The 18,288-nt window shown below is 36.9% G+C and overlaps 1 protein-coding gene across 1 annotated transcript in view; it reads right to left on the bottom strand.

The window, feature by feature from the left end:
* LOC139478195 (guanine nucleotide exchange factor subunit RIC1-like) overlaps positions 1-12,791 on the bottom strand; it is an 80,257-nt gene extending 67,466 nt beyond the window's left edge. The window contains exon 1 of the mRNA XM_071260567.1: positions 12,586-12,791. Within this exon, the coding sequence (XP_071116668.1) occupies positions 12,586-12,726 (141 nt within the window). The 5' untranslated portion in view covers positions 12,727-12,791. The remainder of the gene's footprint in view (positions 1-12,585) is intronic.
* Between the last annotated feature and the right edge of the window lie 5,497 nt (positions 12,792-18,288).

The following is an 18,288-nucleotide window of genomic DNA, read 5'->3' as shown; positions in this document are numbered from 1 at the left end:
AGTGTTCTTTGTATATCTGGACTTATGTTTGTAACTTACTTCATTAATTTTATTCAAAATTCCTTATGATATTGTTTTTATTAATTTCGGCGAAATAGTGTGTGAAGCGATCGGAAGATCGCACAACTCACTGTTATTAACAGCAACCACGGTCAGAATAGCGCTATTGACGCCTTGAAACGAACTTTAGTTGACAGAGAATGGATACATATATCATAAATGACATACTTTGACTCGTTAAAAGGGTACGGTGTAAATTTTTTCTGCGCATAATATTCAAATTTCTTTTTTTCCAAAATATTGAACCCGCTAGAGGGGGTTGCGCATTATACATGGATGCGCACTATACTCAAGAAAATATGGTATATGTCACTGTGCAAGTGTGACATCAAGTGTCAAGTATCGTGTTTCAGGTGAGTCTTCACCTCCCTACCCCACTTACTGACGATGACATCAGGTTTGTTACTGGCAGATCCAGAGGAGGGTACAACCACCACCACCATCCCCATCCTACACAAAACACAATCCCAACATTCCAGACACCTGCCATGCCAACCTACCATGTGCTTTGCTTCACTTCATGACCTGTGCATAATGTGTCCCTATCTACTTAAATTTCCATAGAATGTTTTCTACAACACTGTTTCAAACACTAATAAATTTGAATCCCTGCATACAACACTGTACAATGTAACATCCCACATCAACATAAAATCCGTATCGTAATAATAGACAGCAGTTGACACCTGGACACAGTCAATAATATATAATATCTCCAGATATATCTGTTTGAAAAATCAATAACTCAAACATCAGATGTTTTATCAAATTAAATCAAATCATACTTCAAATCATAAATCAATATTGTATTTTGTGATATCCAGATTTTCGACAGCCTAAAATACCTCATTCACTATTATTGTACAAAGTGCTCTGTTCAAGAAAGGACTGTGAAAATTAGGAGCAATTAAACATGGAAAGATGGAAGTTAAAACTTAACCATTTAATTTTCTGTGAAGTCATCCAAGAGTAATAAGGCTTGTTAAAATCAATTTCTTGCTTTTTATCATCAACCAGCACCTAACATTCTATAATTTTTAAGCAATAGAAGCAACTTTTCAGAATGACATTTCATTTTTTCACTGGATTTTCACTTTTTGCACATGCCATCTCATGTCATCCATAGTGAGTCATATTTGCAGGAGAACTCAGGCAGGGTCAACATGGCCTTAGCGCAGTGTCTTCATACATCATACTACATGAGCATATAGTAAAAGAAAGTCACTTGGTTTATTAAATTAGAGTTTACTTTTATAGATTTTTGTAAAATCTACAAAACAGACAAAAATATAAAATCCTCCCTCACTAGCAAGTCAGTCTTGATTAATATAGCTTATCACAGATTGTCTGTCAGGCTCTAGATCAAGATATTATCATCTTTAAAATGTCTGCATTTTCTACATCGATGTTATCGAAAAATTCTAGCTAGAAATATTATAGGGATTGTACACAACATGCACACAGATAAAATGGTCAAACTGTAAAATAAAATTGTACTGCTTGTCAGCTATTCCTGTGAATCAAAATAATTAACAGTGATCTGTATCTGTTTGAATGTCAGGCCTATACACATGTATTTAAACAGTACACTCAGCAATATTCTAGCAACATGACTGTGGCCTGATAAATATTCATCTCTGGTTGAAATAAACCCGTGATTGACATTATGAGCATGTCACACACCATGGGGGTATGATGACACTCAATTAACCAAACCACCAGCGGATCCATGAAGTTACTTCAACAAGCACAGGTTGCTGGGTTCATACTCTAAACCGGGCTCACAATTAGGCACTTCATTTCTCTTTCCCCCCACCCCCGACATAATACACAATTTTGTGTAAACAGCATCACAACCCATGTATCAAAGCATGAGAAGATGGATACATACATCTTCCCGAGACAAGAGAGTTAACTGACTTTAAAAGTCCAGTTTCCTCCCTTGCTGAACTAGGCTCAAATTCCTGGGCTCGATCATAGCGCCACCTGCAGCCATTACGAGTTTTGTCCTTTCTATACCTCTACTTTGGACCAATCAGATTCCACCTCTCATATCACTTGCATTTGCCCCAAAGAAGTACAGCCAAAATGTAACTCCATAATACCACCCTAGTTCGGCGAGGGTGGAAACTGGACTTTTAAAGCCAGTTAACTCTCTTGCCTGGGGAAGATGGATGGATAGGGCATATTCAAGAGTGGAATGTTTACAAGAACTGAATGCACCAAAGTAGCAGTCACTGATGACCTGGTTACTTTCAACTTTTTATTATGATGATTATAATCATGATAATAGCCCAAATCAACTGTATGAGAATCAACATTTCAGGATTTTCAACCCAGACACAAAGCCACCTAGAGTATTCCTTACAAGACACCACAGTCTGGTACTGTGTACATAGCCCGAGCCACTGGCAATGCCAGCTCCATGGAGGGGGTCAAGCTGACCTGGCACTGACCCTAGAAGATTACAGGTTAACAATGTTAACAATGAGATGGGGATCTCTCTGGGATGTTCCTTCTTCATATCTCGTGTAGACACATGCCCACAGGCAATAGGCTGGTCAGTACCCACCTACAGCAGATCAGTGTTATTGACCATGGCCACATTGGACAGACTAACTGGTCATGGATCGAGTACACAGTCCTAACATGGTCTTCTGTTTGGTTCAGATAAAATGCTACTTCTTTCTGTAAATTCCATACCTTTAGAAGATCTAGAAAACTTGACCAGAACTGAGATAAACTAAGAGAAACTAATCATTAGTCAATAACAGCCCAGGTCTATAATAGTGGGCAAGTCTAGATTACTGCAGTTTCAGGTTAAAAAAATGAAGAGTCTCTGGGATTCTTTTAATTATATTTTATTATATTTTATTACCAGGGAAGATAAAAAAAAAAAAAAATCAACAAAACTTTTTTAACAACTACTTTTTCTGTAAGATATGTTCCATTTAGAGACTAGATGTCAGTTTAACTGACAGTGTTCAAGTTTGAAAGATTAACAAGTCAACTAAGTATATGTCCAGAACATATTGGTATTCCTACAAAGCAGTTTTTCAAATAAAACAAATTGCTAGGCTGCCATCAGGACCTACAGACTTTAGAAGATGCAGAATCTGTCTAACCTCTTCAGGCCTTCATTTAAAAAACTGCAGCTTATTGTGACAAATAAATCAACATGTAAATTAACTGCAGGCCATATGGACCCATACAAATTTAAAAATACAGGCCCGACACAAGATCTACCTGCCACAGGCCTGCAGTCAGGCACTTATTTTGAACACTGTAACAAAGTAAAGCACGGACTTGTATTTGTAACAGTTATATAGGTCCGTGGTAATAGATATACCGTACATGATATATTCTGGTACATTTGCCACTTTTGATACAAGGAAAACAAAGTGTCGAACAGCTTTCTTAAAAATGCAAACAATTGAAATCAATCTATTTTCAACTATTATTCAGATGAGCATGGTTTTGATAGATAATATCCAACTGTTGTTTTAACAGAAAAAGGATAAATATAGTCAGCACAGATTGTGAGGATTCTGCCAGCTAGGTGGTAATATTCTAAGACAGAGAAATAGTAATCCAATTAAGAGATACAGGATACCAGATGGGAGATCCTGGAAACTGCAAAAGAAACTCCTATGGCTCTACAGATTGTACGGACGATTTGTCAAAAGTGGCATCATGACCCATTTCTCAATTAAACTACAAGATCTGTTTAAAAACAACTGACATCTAGCGACACAAGGCAAGATCCTGTGGGAACGGGGCTGAATCTTCCTGACATAAGATCCATGTTCCTGAATATCTTTCAGATCTCTCAACCAATATTAGACATGATAGACTTCACTTCATCCTATTACCCTTGAGCTGACCTTGGTATTTATACCATAGCTGACAGATGCAACTTGACTCACCTCATGTTTCTGCTGATGCATGCATATTCATTTGCTACTCTTCAAAGGGAACCTGGTGTCAATGTTTCCAGACAATCGTATCAGTATCAATGTTCCCTTTACTAAGTAATGATGCAGTAGCACCGATGAAAGTTCAATGGCGAACATGGCTAAAAGAACTGAACAGACATGTCATGATAAACTTGATAAATACATATTATTATCACACATATTTTCTAATACTGCTTTAACATGCTTGAGGCTATCTCCTTAGGACCGATTCACAAACAATTGCCATTAAGTAGCTATAGCAGAACCACAATATTGAAGATTTAGCTGACGATTTTAGATCATAATCCTATTTAAATTCTTTTTCCTAAAGGAAAGGATTGCCACAAAACAAGATCAGATGTGTATTTTCAATCATAGAGACACGGTACAGAAGGACCAATCTCATCCCAGAGTTTGTGTTCATGGCAAATTGTGTACCAGGCATTACTGTCCCCACAAAATAATCACTGATTACAATTACAAAATATTTTTGCTGATGTACTCCTTCCACAGAACCAAATGGGACATTTCTGTTTCTAATGGCTACTCAAGGGGCCCATCTACTTCACAGGCAATTGTCACAGACAGTAATCAATAGAAAACATGGACACACATGGAAATTCAGTTCTTGCAACATTTCTGAAAGACTACATTAGATTTACTAAATGGATAAATGTGAGAATTCCATGCTGCCAATCCACAAAGCAATCTTAGCGTTACAAGTTACAACTGTCATCAGTCAATGTTTAGGTATGTCATACACATGATATTAAACTGTGTTAGAGCTAGGAGTGCTTCATGCAGCATGGCCCAGGGCTGAATATGTATCTAATTCTCCCGTGCTTGTCACGAGAGATGAGTGACTGTAGCTGAGTGCAAGAATTGCTGCTCATATTATCGACCACTATTTTCTGGACCACAGTTGATTAGTTAATATTCCTATAATGATGATGTCAACTAAAACAACACTTACTCACTTGCTGTAAACATACAGATGGTAACAAACAAGTGAATGATGTTCACTTGACAGTCAGCACTATTCCTGAAAATCACTGCCACCTTAAAATTGAGCAACAATTCATCCAATTGAAGCATTATGATGGTAGTCGCAATATGACAAAATAATGCTGATGCGATGTTAAATTTTAACTCAATTACTCATTATGACATTATGGACACAGTCAGTGATGTCACCTATTGTAACCACCAAGCACTCATTAGTCAGCTTGTATGGCAAACATAGAAAACACCGCACTCAGCACTATTCAAGCTATATGACGGTGGTCTGTAAATAAACAAGTCTGAACCAGACAATCCAGTGATTGATATCATGAGCATTGATCCATGCAAATGGGACACAATGACATACCGTCAACCAGGTCATCAACAGGCCTGACCACTCTATCCCTTTAGTTGCCGGTCAAGACAAACCTAGGTTGCTTGGGGCTTATCATCCCCACATCTCCATCAGGAACATACAGATAGTATGTTAGTTACATGCTTTGTACATATTGTCAAACAACAAGAAATGAACTACATAACAAGGATGTTGTCAAGAGTGCCCAAGGGCTTTTGAAAGATGTGAAGTTGCCAACAAGAAGAACTACTATCAACCTAATATCATTTCACAATGAGACAGGGGGCACGGGTGGCCCAGTCGTCTAAGGAGACGTGATTCGCTGTGCAAAGTTGCGTCCCTTGGGCATGCCAGAAACCTATGATTGTGGGTTCGAGTTCCGGTTTATGTTTCTAGGTTTGTCAGCACCATACCCGTGCTTGTGGGTTTCACCGAAGTGGTAAACATCTGAGACCTGCATCACTTCGGGTTTTCCTCCCACATTAAGTTGACATGCCGTGATATAACTGGAATACTGTTAAAAGTGGTGTTAAACACAACTCACTCACTCACAATGAGACAGATAAAAAGCAGCTGCAATTTAGAAAGTTGCCCTATTTCTTTTTGCTGTAGTTGCTAATACTCCACCGTTGTTTTATTCAATTTCTAAACCCCTAGGAGTTTATAGAATCATACTATGCATTATCATGTTCATTTCTCATGAGTATGTCAAGATAGAGCACATTAGTAACCGCGTTCATAAAATAAACATCACAAGGTATTTTTGAAAAATATACAGTAAACTACGGTTATAACAAACTCAAAGGGATCACTAATTTTAGTTTGTTATAACCGTAGTTCATTATAAACAGATATACAGCATATATACAACAAAAGGCTGGGACTATATAATAAGTTCGTTATATCGGTCAGTTTGTTATAAGCGTGCTCGTTATAACTGTAGTTTACTGTAATATGATTTCTATGTGTGTCCCTCTGCACCTGGAGTTTGAATTATTTTAACTATGGCATTATGACTGTAAATGTTGCACCCAAAAACAAGGAATTTTGAAAATGATTTCAAACGCACACAAAGAAGCAAAAACATTCCAAGCACTTTCAAGGCAGAATGTCATTAAGATATTTGCAGCAGAACCCCAAACAGAGCCTCTCCCATCAGGTATGTCTTCTACACCACTATAACCAGATTGTAAACTTCCACTAAAAGGCTTAGATTTATTTCTCGTGGAAGGATCATGACCAATGTTATCATGATGATCAGTTTTGCCCGATGCAAAGCTCTGCCTGCGAACAATGTTGGGAAAATCAATACAAACAGCGAATCCTCTACTTGCAAGCTATAAATAAACACATCTACCATGTTTACTTTTCCTTTACAATCTCACTTACTGAAGGAAGAACAACTTTTGTCAACACAGCAAATAGAAGTCTAAACTCTCTTTCAAAAGATTGTTGACTTTTTATCACCATGAGAAATAAAGCCTTGATTTGTTGGAAACTAAAATTGCTGACTGTGTTATATCTCTGTAAGCAGGGGAGACCTAATGTCTCTGGGCTTGTTTATATTGGGAGCCATTCAATACTAACGCTACTTCATAGCTCCCAATCTACTAATGGTTAATAAGATCTAGGCAAGTGTGTGCCCAAATGCTTGTACGAAATGGAAACTGATAATGACATGTACATAATGTAGTTTGCAAAAAAAGAAAAACATAGGGAACGTGTCAATATAGATGATGGGACTGGACCATCATTTCACAGGTTTATTGCAATGATCTAACTCTAGCTGTTCTAACGATTAATGACTGACAATTATAACTGATTGATCACAACTCCTGTAAGCATGGTAATTTGAGTGCAACCATGGTAACGGCACCATCATTAACCATAGGTGTCAATAATTCATTATCGGGAACATTCAATTTTTAATAAATACCTTGTAATGATGTATATTAGACGAAGTAATTGATCAACGGTCTTTAAAAAAATACATTTCCATCCTTAGGTGAAAAAAAAGTAATGACGAAGAATAATGATAAAATCAAAAACAATTTTCAACACCGAAAATAATTCAAATTCATAAGAATTTTAATTACCCATTAATAATTCAATATGCCATGCTTACTCTACTGTACTTCTAAGTCTAAGAAAATTCACTATGCTAAGTACCACCTGGTGTTCAGGAAGCCACTGGTATTAAAGTACCACTGACATAAAAGTATAACCATAGCCATGTTATGTCAGATTTTGCACAGAATTTTCAGTGTATACATATCATGGTATGGAAAACGATTTCTCCAGGTTTACCAACACTTCCGACTGAACATGCTGAATGACAAATATCCCATAAATCTCATATATACATTCATGTAAACAATAGTGTGTCCCCTGGGGCAATAGAGTGACAGATTCTGGTTACAAACATCAATAATTCCTTCTTGACTTAGGTTAAACTTTCCAACACATGCTGAAATGTGTCAGTTTGTTGAGAATTTGTTGACAGAAACAAACAATATCTATTGAGCGAGTACATGGTTTAACCATGAAAACAGTGTTTCCAAATCAAGCATGAAATTCAAGAGGTCGTTGCTGTAACCCTAATGTTGAGAATGAAAGAATTATGAGGTTTATAGATTCATAAACCTCAAACAACAGGCGTGCTTACTCATGTTAATTTCAAAAAATGTTAGGGTAAAGAGTTCTTATGTCAACATAAATATTTTACACCAGTTTACATTGCTATCAAATTATAAAGCAAATCTCTTTGAAAACTTTCAACAAACAGGTCTGCGTCAACATAAAACGAAAAAACAACTTGATGGAGGTGCCTTGAATGATTCAATAATCTTTGATAAATTATGTATCCCACGGTTTGGTTTAGGGGTAAATATTTACGTTCATGAATGAAAAGGCTGATATATTGCCCATTTGAGGAGATACCAACGTAGCAACTCCAAATGAAGATGTAGATAACATTTCCTCAGACACATTGATGAAGGATGCCATACAATATTGACATATACAAGTTTCCATTACTTTTTCATAGAAATATGTTTATTTAGAAAGAACGGTTGATTGCATTTTGGGGGGTGGCATGGGGGTGGGCGGTGGTGTTGGGGGGTTGGCTAAAAATTCTCAGCCTAACTATGATAAACTGAGTTGATAGAGTTGGATGCTAATTACTTTTCAAGACAATCCCCACCGAGGTCTGAGGCGTGGGGATTTTAGGGGCAGGTGGTTCATTAAAAACCGGAAATGTATACATCATGTTTATAAGACTAATTTCAGAATTATTTTGTTGAAACAGAAGTTTTTTCACTTAATAAACAATTCTGCAACATGATTTAGATATGTGTACGCAATATTTTTTCTATCACTAGTATCAGTATATGATCATTGGATCCATACCACATTATTATGAAGTATTGCTCAGTTAATGTTTTTACGGGGGTCAGTGACAACAAACATGAACACGAAGAACCACTGTTTCATCAGGGAAAAACAGTGATATAGCTTCTAAGTACTGAAAGTATGAAGCATCTATTTTGACACTAAACAGTTTCCTGCCACCATGTGTAGAACATTGTGTTTACAGGAAGCAGGGTTGGCAGCTCAACTCCATATGTTTAGAGTGGGCAGATTTCCTCATGTTAATAGTACCACCATGACCAGGACCTTTGTACAGTGTTACTGTTGACATTTTTCTCATAATTAACATCATTAACACAGACTCTCAGTCAAGATAAGAAAGTGAACTTAAAAGGACATCATCGATCCCTGCATTTGGGATACGATGGCAAGCAATCGATCAGCAATTGAACCTGACCAAATGATCCATTTAGTGGCCTCTGATGACAAGCACAAGTTGCTGGGGAGTTGGGACAAATATTTTTACTAAGAATCCCAGCGTGTCCATTTATGTTTTAAAGCTGTATTTCTTTTCTAAAAGTAATATTTACAAGGTTATGCAAAAGTGGTGTCACAGGCTGATAACTACATAGGATAGCGATACAACACTGCCTATCATGAAACCAAATACTAATTCTGATTGCATAATCCTATAAGAACAAGTCTAAGTTAAGTCATTCCAGTAAAACACTGGTTTATAGCCTGGAATCTGATAACATGGAACCCGGAGAGGTTCACATCAATGTATAGTGTATAGTGACTCAAATATTGCAATATCCAGGGATGAGAATGGATATTTTCCTTTTCAGCTGGAACTTCCTTTACAATGGAGGTTGGTTCATAATTTGGGGGTGTTCATGGGGATCATCAGAATGTAACAAATTTGTGGTCACTAAAATGTGTGGATCCGCGGAAAATTCTCGTCCCTGAATATCATGATTTATGTAGATCTTCTCAGAAGCCAATAATCCCCAAGTCTGCAGCAAGTACAAAAGATTTCCAAATTAAGTTCCAATTTCATGTGTATACTTATACTGTATAGTTAATATTAGATATACAGTCTGTGCCAAAAGCATTTTATTCTACTCGCCAGAACTTGGCTATAAGTATAAGCATTATTTTCAGTAGACTTTGATGTTGATATTAGACTATTACCAACTGAGCTCACTAGACTGAATAGAACTTTACTATGCATCTGTTTGGTCTAGTAGCTAACATTGCAGACTGGTTATAGCTAAAGTGACGGCTTTGTAGAGGTGACTTGTATTTCACTGAGGAAGAGGCTTTAGTTTAATGTTAAGTTTTATATTATTACACTGAATGTAATGTTAGTATACAATGCTAAAAGATCTCACGACGAACAGGTATTGAACAAAATAACATACATTATCTCCTACTATGTTTGCCAGGATCACAGAATTTTGAATCCTAAATATATCCCTGAATATGTATTGATAAGATTGCTTGTTGTTTGTTTGTTGTTTAATGCCACACTAAGCAATATTCCAGCTATATGACCGCAGTTTGTAAATAATCGAGTTTGGACCAGACAATCCGGTAATTGGCATCACCCTATGCATATTGGATATGATGACATGCATCATCCAAGTCAGCAAGCCTGACCACCCAATCCTGTCAGTCGCTCTTACGCCTTTACATAGTCACCTTTTGCAGCAGCCATGGGATGCTGAAGACCTATTCTAACCCGGGCGTTCACGAGTCTATTGGTAAGTGAGGAAGGTGTATGACGACCCACCTGGTCACTATCAGCATGATCAGCCAATGACACAATACCTGTTAACATGGTTAGCACTGGGTTTATAATGTCGATGACAAGCGTTGTTTTCAACCCCTGCATTCACATCCATTAAACAACTCATGTCTGATCCAGATTCTTTCCTGATTGTGTACAACAATATGTCAGCATCAGTAATGAGTTTACCGGTAGGTAGACAAGATGATTTGTGCTTGAGTGACCATGCCTCTAGGCAAGTGGTCAGCAAAGGTCAGTACAGAAGATGAAACAATTGTTGCAGAAATTGACACACACTGTTTTCAAGACTGTGTTTTCTATGATAGACTGTAAGGGCTATTCTGATGTCAATTAGTTGGAATTTCATCAAGCATTGTCATTTAAATCAAGAGAATTTGATAATTTTTTAATATCTACTGATATATTTGATCATTCTTGGGACAGGCAGCTTGTCAACTGGTCAGACATTTGAAGATTCTACACTGCACATTTTAAAAGAACACCCACAATGTCCTGTATTTTACAGTATTTGATAGATCCTCGGCATATTCCACAAGGCAGTTTTAGAGCTATGATTGTCAGAATGCTAGTATATGACATGTTTAACATAACGTTTACGATAGTCATAATGCTGCAGCCACTTTGTGGAACCAGTCATAGGTGAATAAAATGGTCAATACATCATCAGTCCAAGAATCTACACCTCCATCATGACCTAATTGTCTGCACAGCTTAGCAGTATATGTCAAGGGATGGCATCTGTGCGATCCATTACCAATCATATACATCTCTGTATGAGTAGGCACTATCATCGTAAATGGTATTTCGACCATAATGCACCATAGTGGACTGATCAGTGAACATGGTACATTGTAATATATAGAAATGACCTACAGCCCACAGCAAAATTACCATATTCTCTCAGACATATTACAACGGTGATTGATACCTAACTTTTAGCATATGTTTAGCATATATTTGATAAGACCCTCATCAATCATGTTTGGACAATATATCATGAAACCTGGTTTTAACAGCTTTCAGAGATAAACATTTTGACAATCACTGCAATCAAAGGTAAATCACACTAATTAGTATATTGGGTAAGGCAATCTCCAATCAACTGTCCTGCTCCCTGCATACCGCCCTCTGGTCACTGTACGCCATAGGTAAATAGGATAGGCTGAAGACCATAATTAAGAAAGCAATTGGGTTTAAATGTCTGGAAATTGGTGAGTGGACTTAAAACATTCTTACCCCCATTTTACAGTATATGTTATAACTTGATCAGGGTTTGACATAGAGATGAACCCATTAGTTCCATGGAAACCTGCTTCAGTCAATTAAAGTGTCTAACAGTCTTATGTGATTACATGAATTGCTACTGGTAATATATGAGTACAGAGAGTGTTCTTTAACAAAAAGGGGCGGTGGGGTAGCCTAGTGGTTAAAGCATTCACTCGTCATGCAGAAGACCCGGGTTTGATTCCACATGGGTACAATGTGTGAAGCCCATTTCTGGTGTCCCCCTCTATGATATTGTTGAAATAGTGCTAAAAGCGGTGTAAAACCATACTCACTCACTCACTCTTTAATGAAATCAAACTTATCATATTCTTAAAAAATAATGGAATATCTGGAACGAGAGGGTGACAGTAAGTGTAGAATTGTCACATTTCATATGGACATGATATTGCAGAGTAGACATAACAACACACGTTCTTTGGAATAAAGGTCTCATTCAGTAAATGTATCCAGGGATAGACATGTATCGCTGGTAACAGATTAGGACCGACGACAAACTGTCTGATTAAAAGAAAACAGTTCAAATGAAGGCTGCTGAAAAGCCTGCAGAAAAAAACAATGAAAACTTGACCTACCATTGCGACACATATTCCGTCATCAAATCTACACACGATCAGTATACGTCAAACTTTGAATATCATAGCAATTTCACTGAACTGAATTAAGGTCAACATTTATGAAAATAGCCTGTAAGTGATATAAATACAGTGACAGTGTCAAAAAGATGACAGTGCAGACTCACGTACCTTTGAATACCAAATTGTCAGAGTATCATCCGAGAGAACGGCAAAAAACATCCGATCACAACTACTGACAATGAAATCGATTGGAGAGGAATCATTTCGTGAATTCCTAAGACATTTTGGCCATCCAATTGGGAAATACATGTTTGTTGTGATAAAATTTGGACAACTTGTCCTGCCACAAGTACATGTCAAGAGGCCATATTGCAAACAGAGTTATTGTTAGAAAGAGTATTTGTAATTGGATGTAGCTTAAAATACATATCCAATCAGAACTCTTGTAACATACATTCATCGGTGTCCACCAAACGGGATTCCCTTCCGGTAGAGGCTACAATGGGAAAGATAGCACTCATTTTCGAATACATAGAGAACGTTTGTTGCTTTATAACGAGTGTATAGTCACAATTTCTTTCCTATCCATATCCTAAATATGTTGTGAAAAGCAAATCGTTGATTGAATTTTGAAGTTATTTTGAATGTATTAAATGTAAACATAAACATTTGGGGTATTTGATTAACAGACCCCCTTCGAGTCTCCAACGAAAGCATCCAGTCACCAAGCAACTATCGCATCAGAAGCAGGTGCGCTTGATGCATTTGGAACCGAACAAGGGCCTACCATTTCCAAAGGTAATTCATTTAAGTTAAGCACAGGCGTAATTAAAAATCTTTTTTCACTGATCATATTTACATATTCTGTCGATGTTATGGCTTGTCACTTAGTGATGAAATAACACTAACGCTACTTTCTTCCACGTGCTGCACGAGGGAGGTCAACAGTTGACGATAATGAATTGTTGGCCTAGTAAGAATCAGCTGTAATCTTTATTGACATGTAACATTTCTTTCTTTACAAAACAAAACAGAAAAACGCGCATTTCTTTTAACTCCAGATTTTGGCAAAATGAAATTCTTTTATTAAGAGTTTGTACTAATCATTTCTAATGACCAAACAGAATATCAACAACGACCTAACAGGTTTGCAAAGAACGTTAATTGGGCCAACCGTAAGTGCACTAGTGGTTAACATTAACATTGGTAACAGCCTAATCTTAGATTAGTCATTCATAATTCATGACATGTGATTAGAATGTCAGTGACCGTGTAACTTTATCTACACAGCATAAGTCGCATCATGAGGGTTATACAGTCAATTGTCTGCTCGTCCCAAACTAGTGAAAACAGCTATAGGACTGCCAGTATAATCTCGAAAAATCTAGTTATGATACATGAAACCACTATTCTAAAGTGCTGAGGACTAGTTGGATTTAACTCTAAACCTGGCATGTTACATGTTAAAAAAAATATCATAGGAGAAATAAAACTTGTTAGATGATATTTTTTGTTACTGATGTTTTTTTAATAGATCTAGATATTCCATTTATATCTTTAGCAGATAAGATTGTAATTTTGGTACATTTGTATCATACACTTTATGAATGATTGCATATTATATATCATAGCCATATCATCAAGTTACCAACAAGATCAGTGCCACAGAAAAATCTCTGGCCTTAAAGAAAACTTACAAGACAACTGTAAAAAGTTAGTTGAACCACCTTGATTTTTATATTACTGGTCCTAATTCATGTTTATATTTTTTCGTCAGGTGGAATTTGTTGAACCCAGCGTATGGGTGTGGGGAATAAAGTCGTTTTTGGTATAATTTAGTTGTCCGTGACATAGTTGACAAGTTCAAAATTCTCTAGAAACAAAGATGAAAGATGTACACACTTAATCAGATGACATCTCATTATTGTTTGAAATTAAGAATTAAAGCGAAGAGATTTTGTCATAAATCCCTTCATGTATAGATCAATGTTTTAGGGAGACCTTATAGGTAGATTCAAGTGATAATTACTATATAAATAGTACACTACATTTTCCTCTGGATAAGAGAAATTGTATTTGTCATATCCCTGTTGCTATCCTGCACATGCCTAGTGGTTGAAGCTTTTTCTAGTCACATTGTTACTAGGTAATTTACAAACTGAAGCGCAAAGGTTCATCCAGGACTCGGTACATGTATACAGAACTCGGGGATTTATCTAGGATTCCAAACTAAAAACCATTGGCTAGAAAGTTGGGAAAAGTAATTGTTTTGTTCAAAATTGAGATTTTTAAAACTTATTATTATTAAATTCATGGATATTTTAACATTGAATTTAATATTGCAATCAATGCAATGATGTTAAACAAAGCAATAACACCTCTTCCTCTATAAAATAATTGGTCCTGTTAGTTAAATACAAGTCCCTTCTACAAAGCTACCATTAGTTAGGATTATAGCAGATGTATTGAGAAATGTTCAGTTTCAATTTGGTATTTTTACTGACATTTGCTGCAGACTTGGGGCCAAATATCAGACTCAAGGCAAGTTTGGATTAATCCCTGGAACAAAATTCTGAATCAGTAAATAACCACAAAAGATCAATGAATAATCAATCATTTATATTCAAACACACAGGTTCACAATATAATAGGTCAAATATGTGGCACTATAATTAATGATAGTGCACTCATGATTGTCCAGAATATTGTCACTGTCTGTAAATATGGGCAGCCATTCGGTACACCTTGACATGCAGTTATCAATACACTGTTGAACACACCGATTAAACTCAGAATGTTAACAAATTACTGTGCCATCTGGCGTTCTTTATTGACAACGTCCTTCAGCAGTTTAGTGTCCTTTCGTGCACACTGACATTCTTTAGTACACATTGTTCTTTCTTTTCATATGACGTCTTTTCGTAACATTTGACGATTATATTGCATACTTTTGTCTTCTATTTCAACTTTGTATTTTTTGAACGAATGGCCGCCCATATCTATTCTCAGATCAGCGTGACCTGCAACTAAAATAATCCAAGACAAGAAAAAGATACAGAACGTTCCTCTCACATTTTGTAAGGAGGAGACGGAAAAAAAAAAAATTCAATTCTTTATAATTTTTTCTGCCCCACTACTGGTCGAGTGGTATAAAAAAAAATGGTTTAATGTGGGAGGAGAACCTGCAACACAGCTGTTGCTGTAAGCAGTGCAAACCCAACGATTCCACCGGGAATACTGTGTTGCATCTATGCATCCTATCAATGTTTCTGGAAAAATAACAAACATTATTTTCATGTTAAGAATATGTCAACTTAAATGGGTCCTTGTTTAGAAAATGTTTCTTGGGTGCAAAATGTTATCAGCTTTTCGGCAGGACAAAAGAAGCGAAAGTTCTGATTTATGTTTAAAATGTTCAATTAAATTTACAGTCGGTGGATCGAGAAACTATGATTGTGGGGTTGAATGGTGGATGACTGTGATATCATGTCTACTGGCATGTCAGCACCATACCTATGTTTTCACCAAAGTAGTATTTGCTCGTCACACCGAAGACCCAGGCTGGATTCCCCATATGGATGCAATGTGTGAAGGCCATTTCTGGTGTCTCCCTCCATGATATTGCTGGATATTGCAGTGATATTACTCACTCACTCACTCACTCACTCACTCAGTAAACATCTAAACGTGCATCATAGTGTTTTGGTAAGCTAGCTCTACATTGAAAACTCAGTTTGCTTATCTCCATTCTGCCCAATGTGTGAAGCCCATTTCTGGTGTCCCCCGCTGTGATATTGCTGGAATATTGCTAAAAGCGGCATAAAACCATACTCACTCACTCACTCCATTCTACCATTCTAAATAAGAAGCAAACTCTTTGGTGTTGGCAAATATTTTAATTGAAGCCGCATGGGTTGAGTCCATCGTTTTGAGTGGTTTGTTTATCAGAATTTATGGAATCACCTACAAGAGCCTCTAAACAAAATATGGAAATGTTTATACACCACAGTTTGTTTACACCATAATACTTCAGGGGGCACTGGTGGCCTAGTCGTCTAAGGCGCTGTGATTCTCTGTGCACAGTTGCGTCCCATAGCACGCCAGAAACCTATGATTGTGGTTCGAATCCCATTTCACCCTGATTATGTTTCTAAGTTTGTCAGCACAATAACCGTGCCTGTTGGTTTCACCGAAGTGGTAAACATCTGAGACCTGCATCATTCAGGCTTTCCTCCCACATTAAGCTGTCATGACGCGATATAACTGGAATAATGTTAAAATCAGCGTTAAACCCATCTCACTCACTCACTCACTCATAATACTTCACTTGAACATATGGCAGGCACTGAAAGCATGTAGTACGACAACTTCGTAAGCTAACATGAGGTGGGCACCCCTAAAGAGAACTAAGCAAGCCTTCAATACCGCACGTTACTCTTATGACATCATATCGTTCATTGTGAACATCACAGTCGTATATAGAAAAGCACCAAATAGCGCTCTGTTGTCCTCAAAACTTGAAATACATTCTCCTTGTAGATTTGTGTCGTGTTTTCTATGTATTGCCACACATCCTTTGAATATTGCAGTAACTGCAACTTTGCATTTTGTAGCCTATATATTTATACATATATATTATTGTACATATAATTATATAAATATGCCTACAGACAAAGACTGTACTATTCTAAAAATGTTAGTTACCGCAGTGATGCAGCCGTCAAATCGGCTGTTTCAATCAGAGGGGGTTTATTGTGATTTGATACCTCTGATTAACCAATCAGAATCAGATATTTCTCTAATTCATGGTTGAATACAGGCTTCCTCCCACAGATGCCACATCATGATATAGCTGAAATACTGATCAAAACGGTGTTAAACTCAACTCACTCACTCTGATATGTTTTTGTCTTTGCCTTTTTAGGACAAGTTAAAGAGTTACTGATACCCTAACTATATAACCTAGGTCATACCTAGTGTTTGAAATTAGTTATCAGACTCATCAAAAGAAGAAAAGGTACTCAAACCTGTCGTTTCATACCGTATTTGTTAAATGTTTGGCTGGTGGATTTGTAAACAAAGTAAATAAAATTATAAAATGAAATATGATACTGAACAGACAAGACAGTTTTTTTATTTCTAAAACAAAGCCTATGTTGGAATTATAATCCTAAATAGAAGGCATTAGAGCTTGGAATGATGGCTAGTCCATGTAAATTTCTACTAGCCACAGGCTAGTGGGCAGGCAGTTATCACTGTCACTGGATATACCTGTTTGAACACTAAGACTATAAATGCGATTGATGCCATCAATTGTCAAATGCTGAGCCAATGTCACTTTAATCCATCCGAGTGAAATGTATTAGGGCCCATTGTAGCCAGACCATAGTAACGTCCATATCAGCAATAGACAGCACTTGTGGAGCTCCTAGCACTGATCTTGTGAACCTATTGCTCGTACTTCAAGCCTGATCCATGTTGATTGACATGTGACATGTCTGATCTCTCTCAAGTTGCACAAGTCTTATTGCCTTCCCTCCAGTCAGCTTTCATGGGTTTCAGATTGTAAGATGTGTAGTGCTGGAGGGTTGCTTTAGAACAGGGCAGGTATTTTAGTGGTATGCTGGGCTGTTTCATGTATTTTCATTTATTTTGTTTCTTTGAAGCAGAATTTGGTGTTTTGGATGGATGTTCAGAGCAAGAAATATCATTAACATGAGAGGCTTAGAATCAAGGAAAATGTTTGGTTCTTGAAAAATGAAATGAAATTTTTGCTATTGATTGTTGTTTTTTTTCATATATTTTGATTTTTCAGAGAAACATGTTGATGTTATCTGTTAATTTATCTGTGTTAGTTTGTACTGAGAGTGG

Source organism: Haliotis cracherodii, unplaced genomic scaffold (assembly GCF_022045235.1).
Source record: "Haliotis cracherodii isolate W230 unplaced genomic scaffold, xgHalCrac1.p SCAF_4, whole genome shotgun sequence".
In the NCBI taxonomy this organism is placed as follows: domain Eukaryota; kingdom Metazoa; phylum Mollusca; class Gastropoda; order Lepetellida; family Haliotidae; genus Haliotis; species Haliotis cracherodii.
Note: the sequence above shows the minus strand (reverse complement) of the source record. Positions and strands in the feature narration are given on the sequence as shown.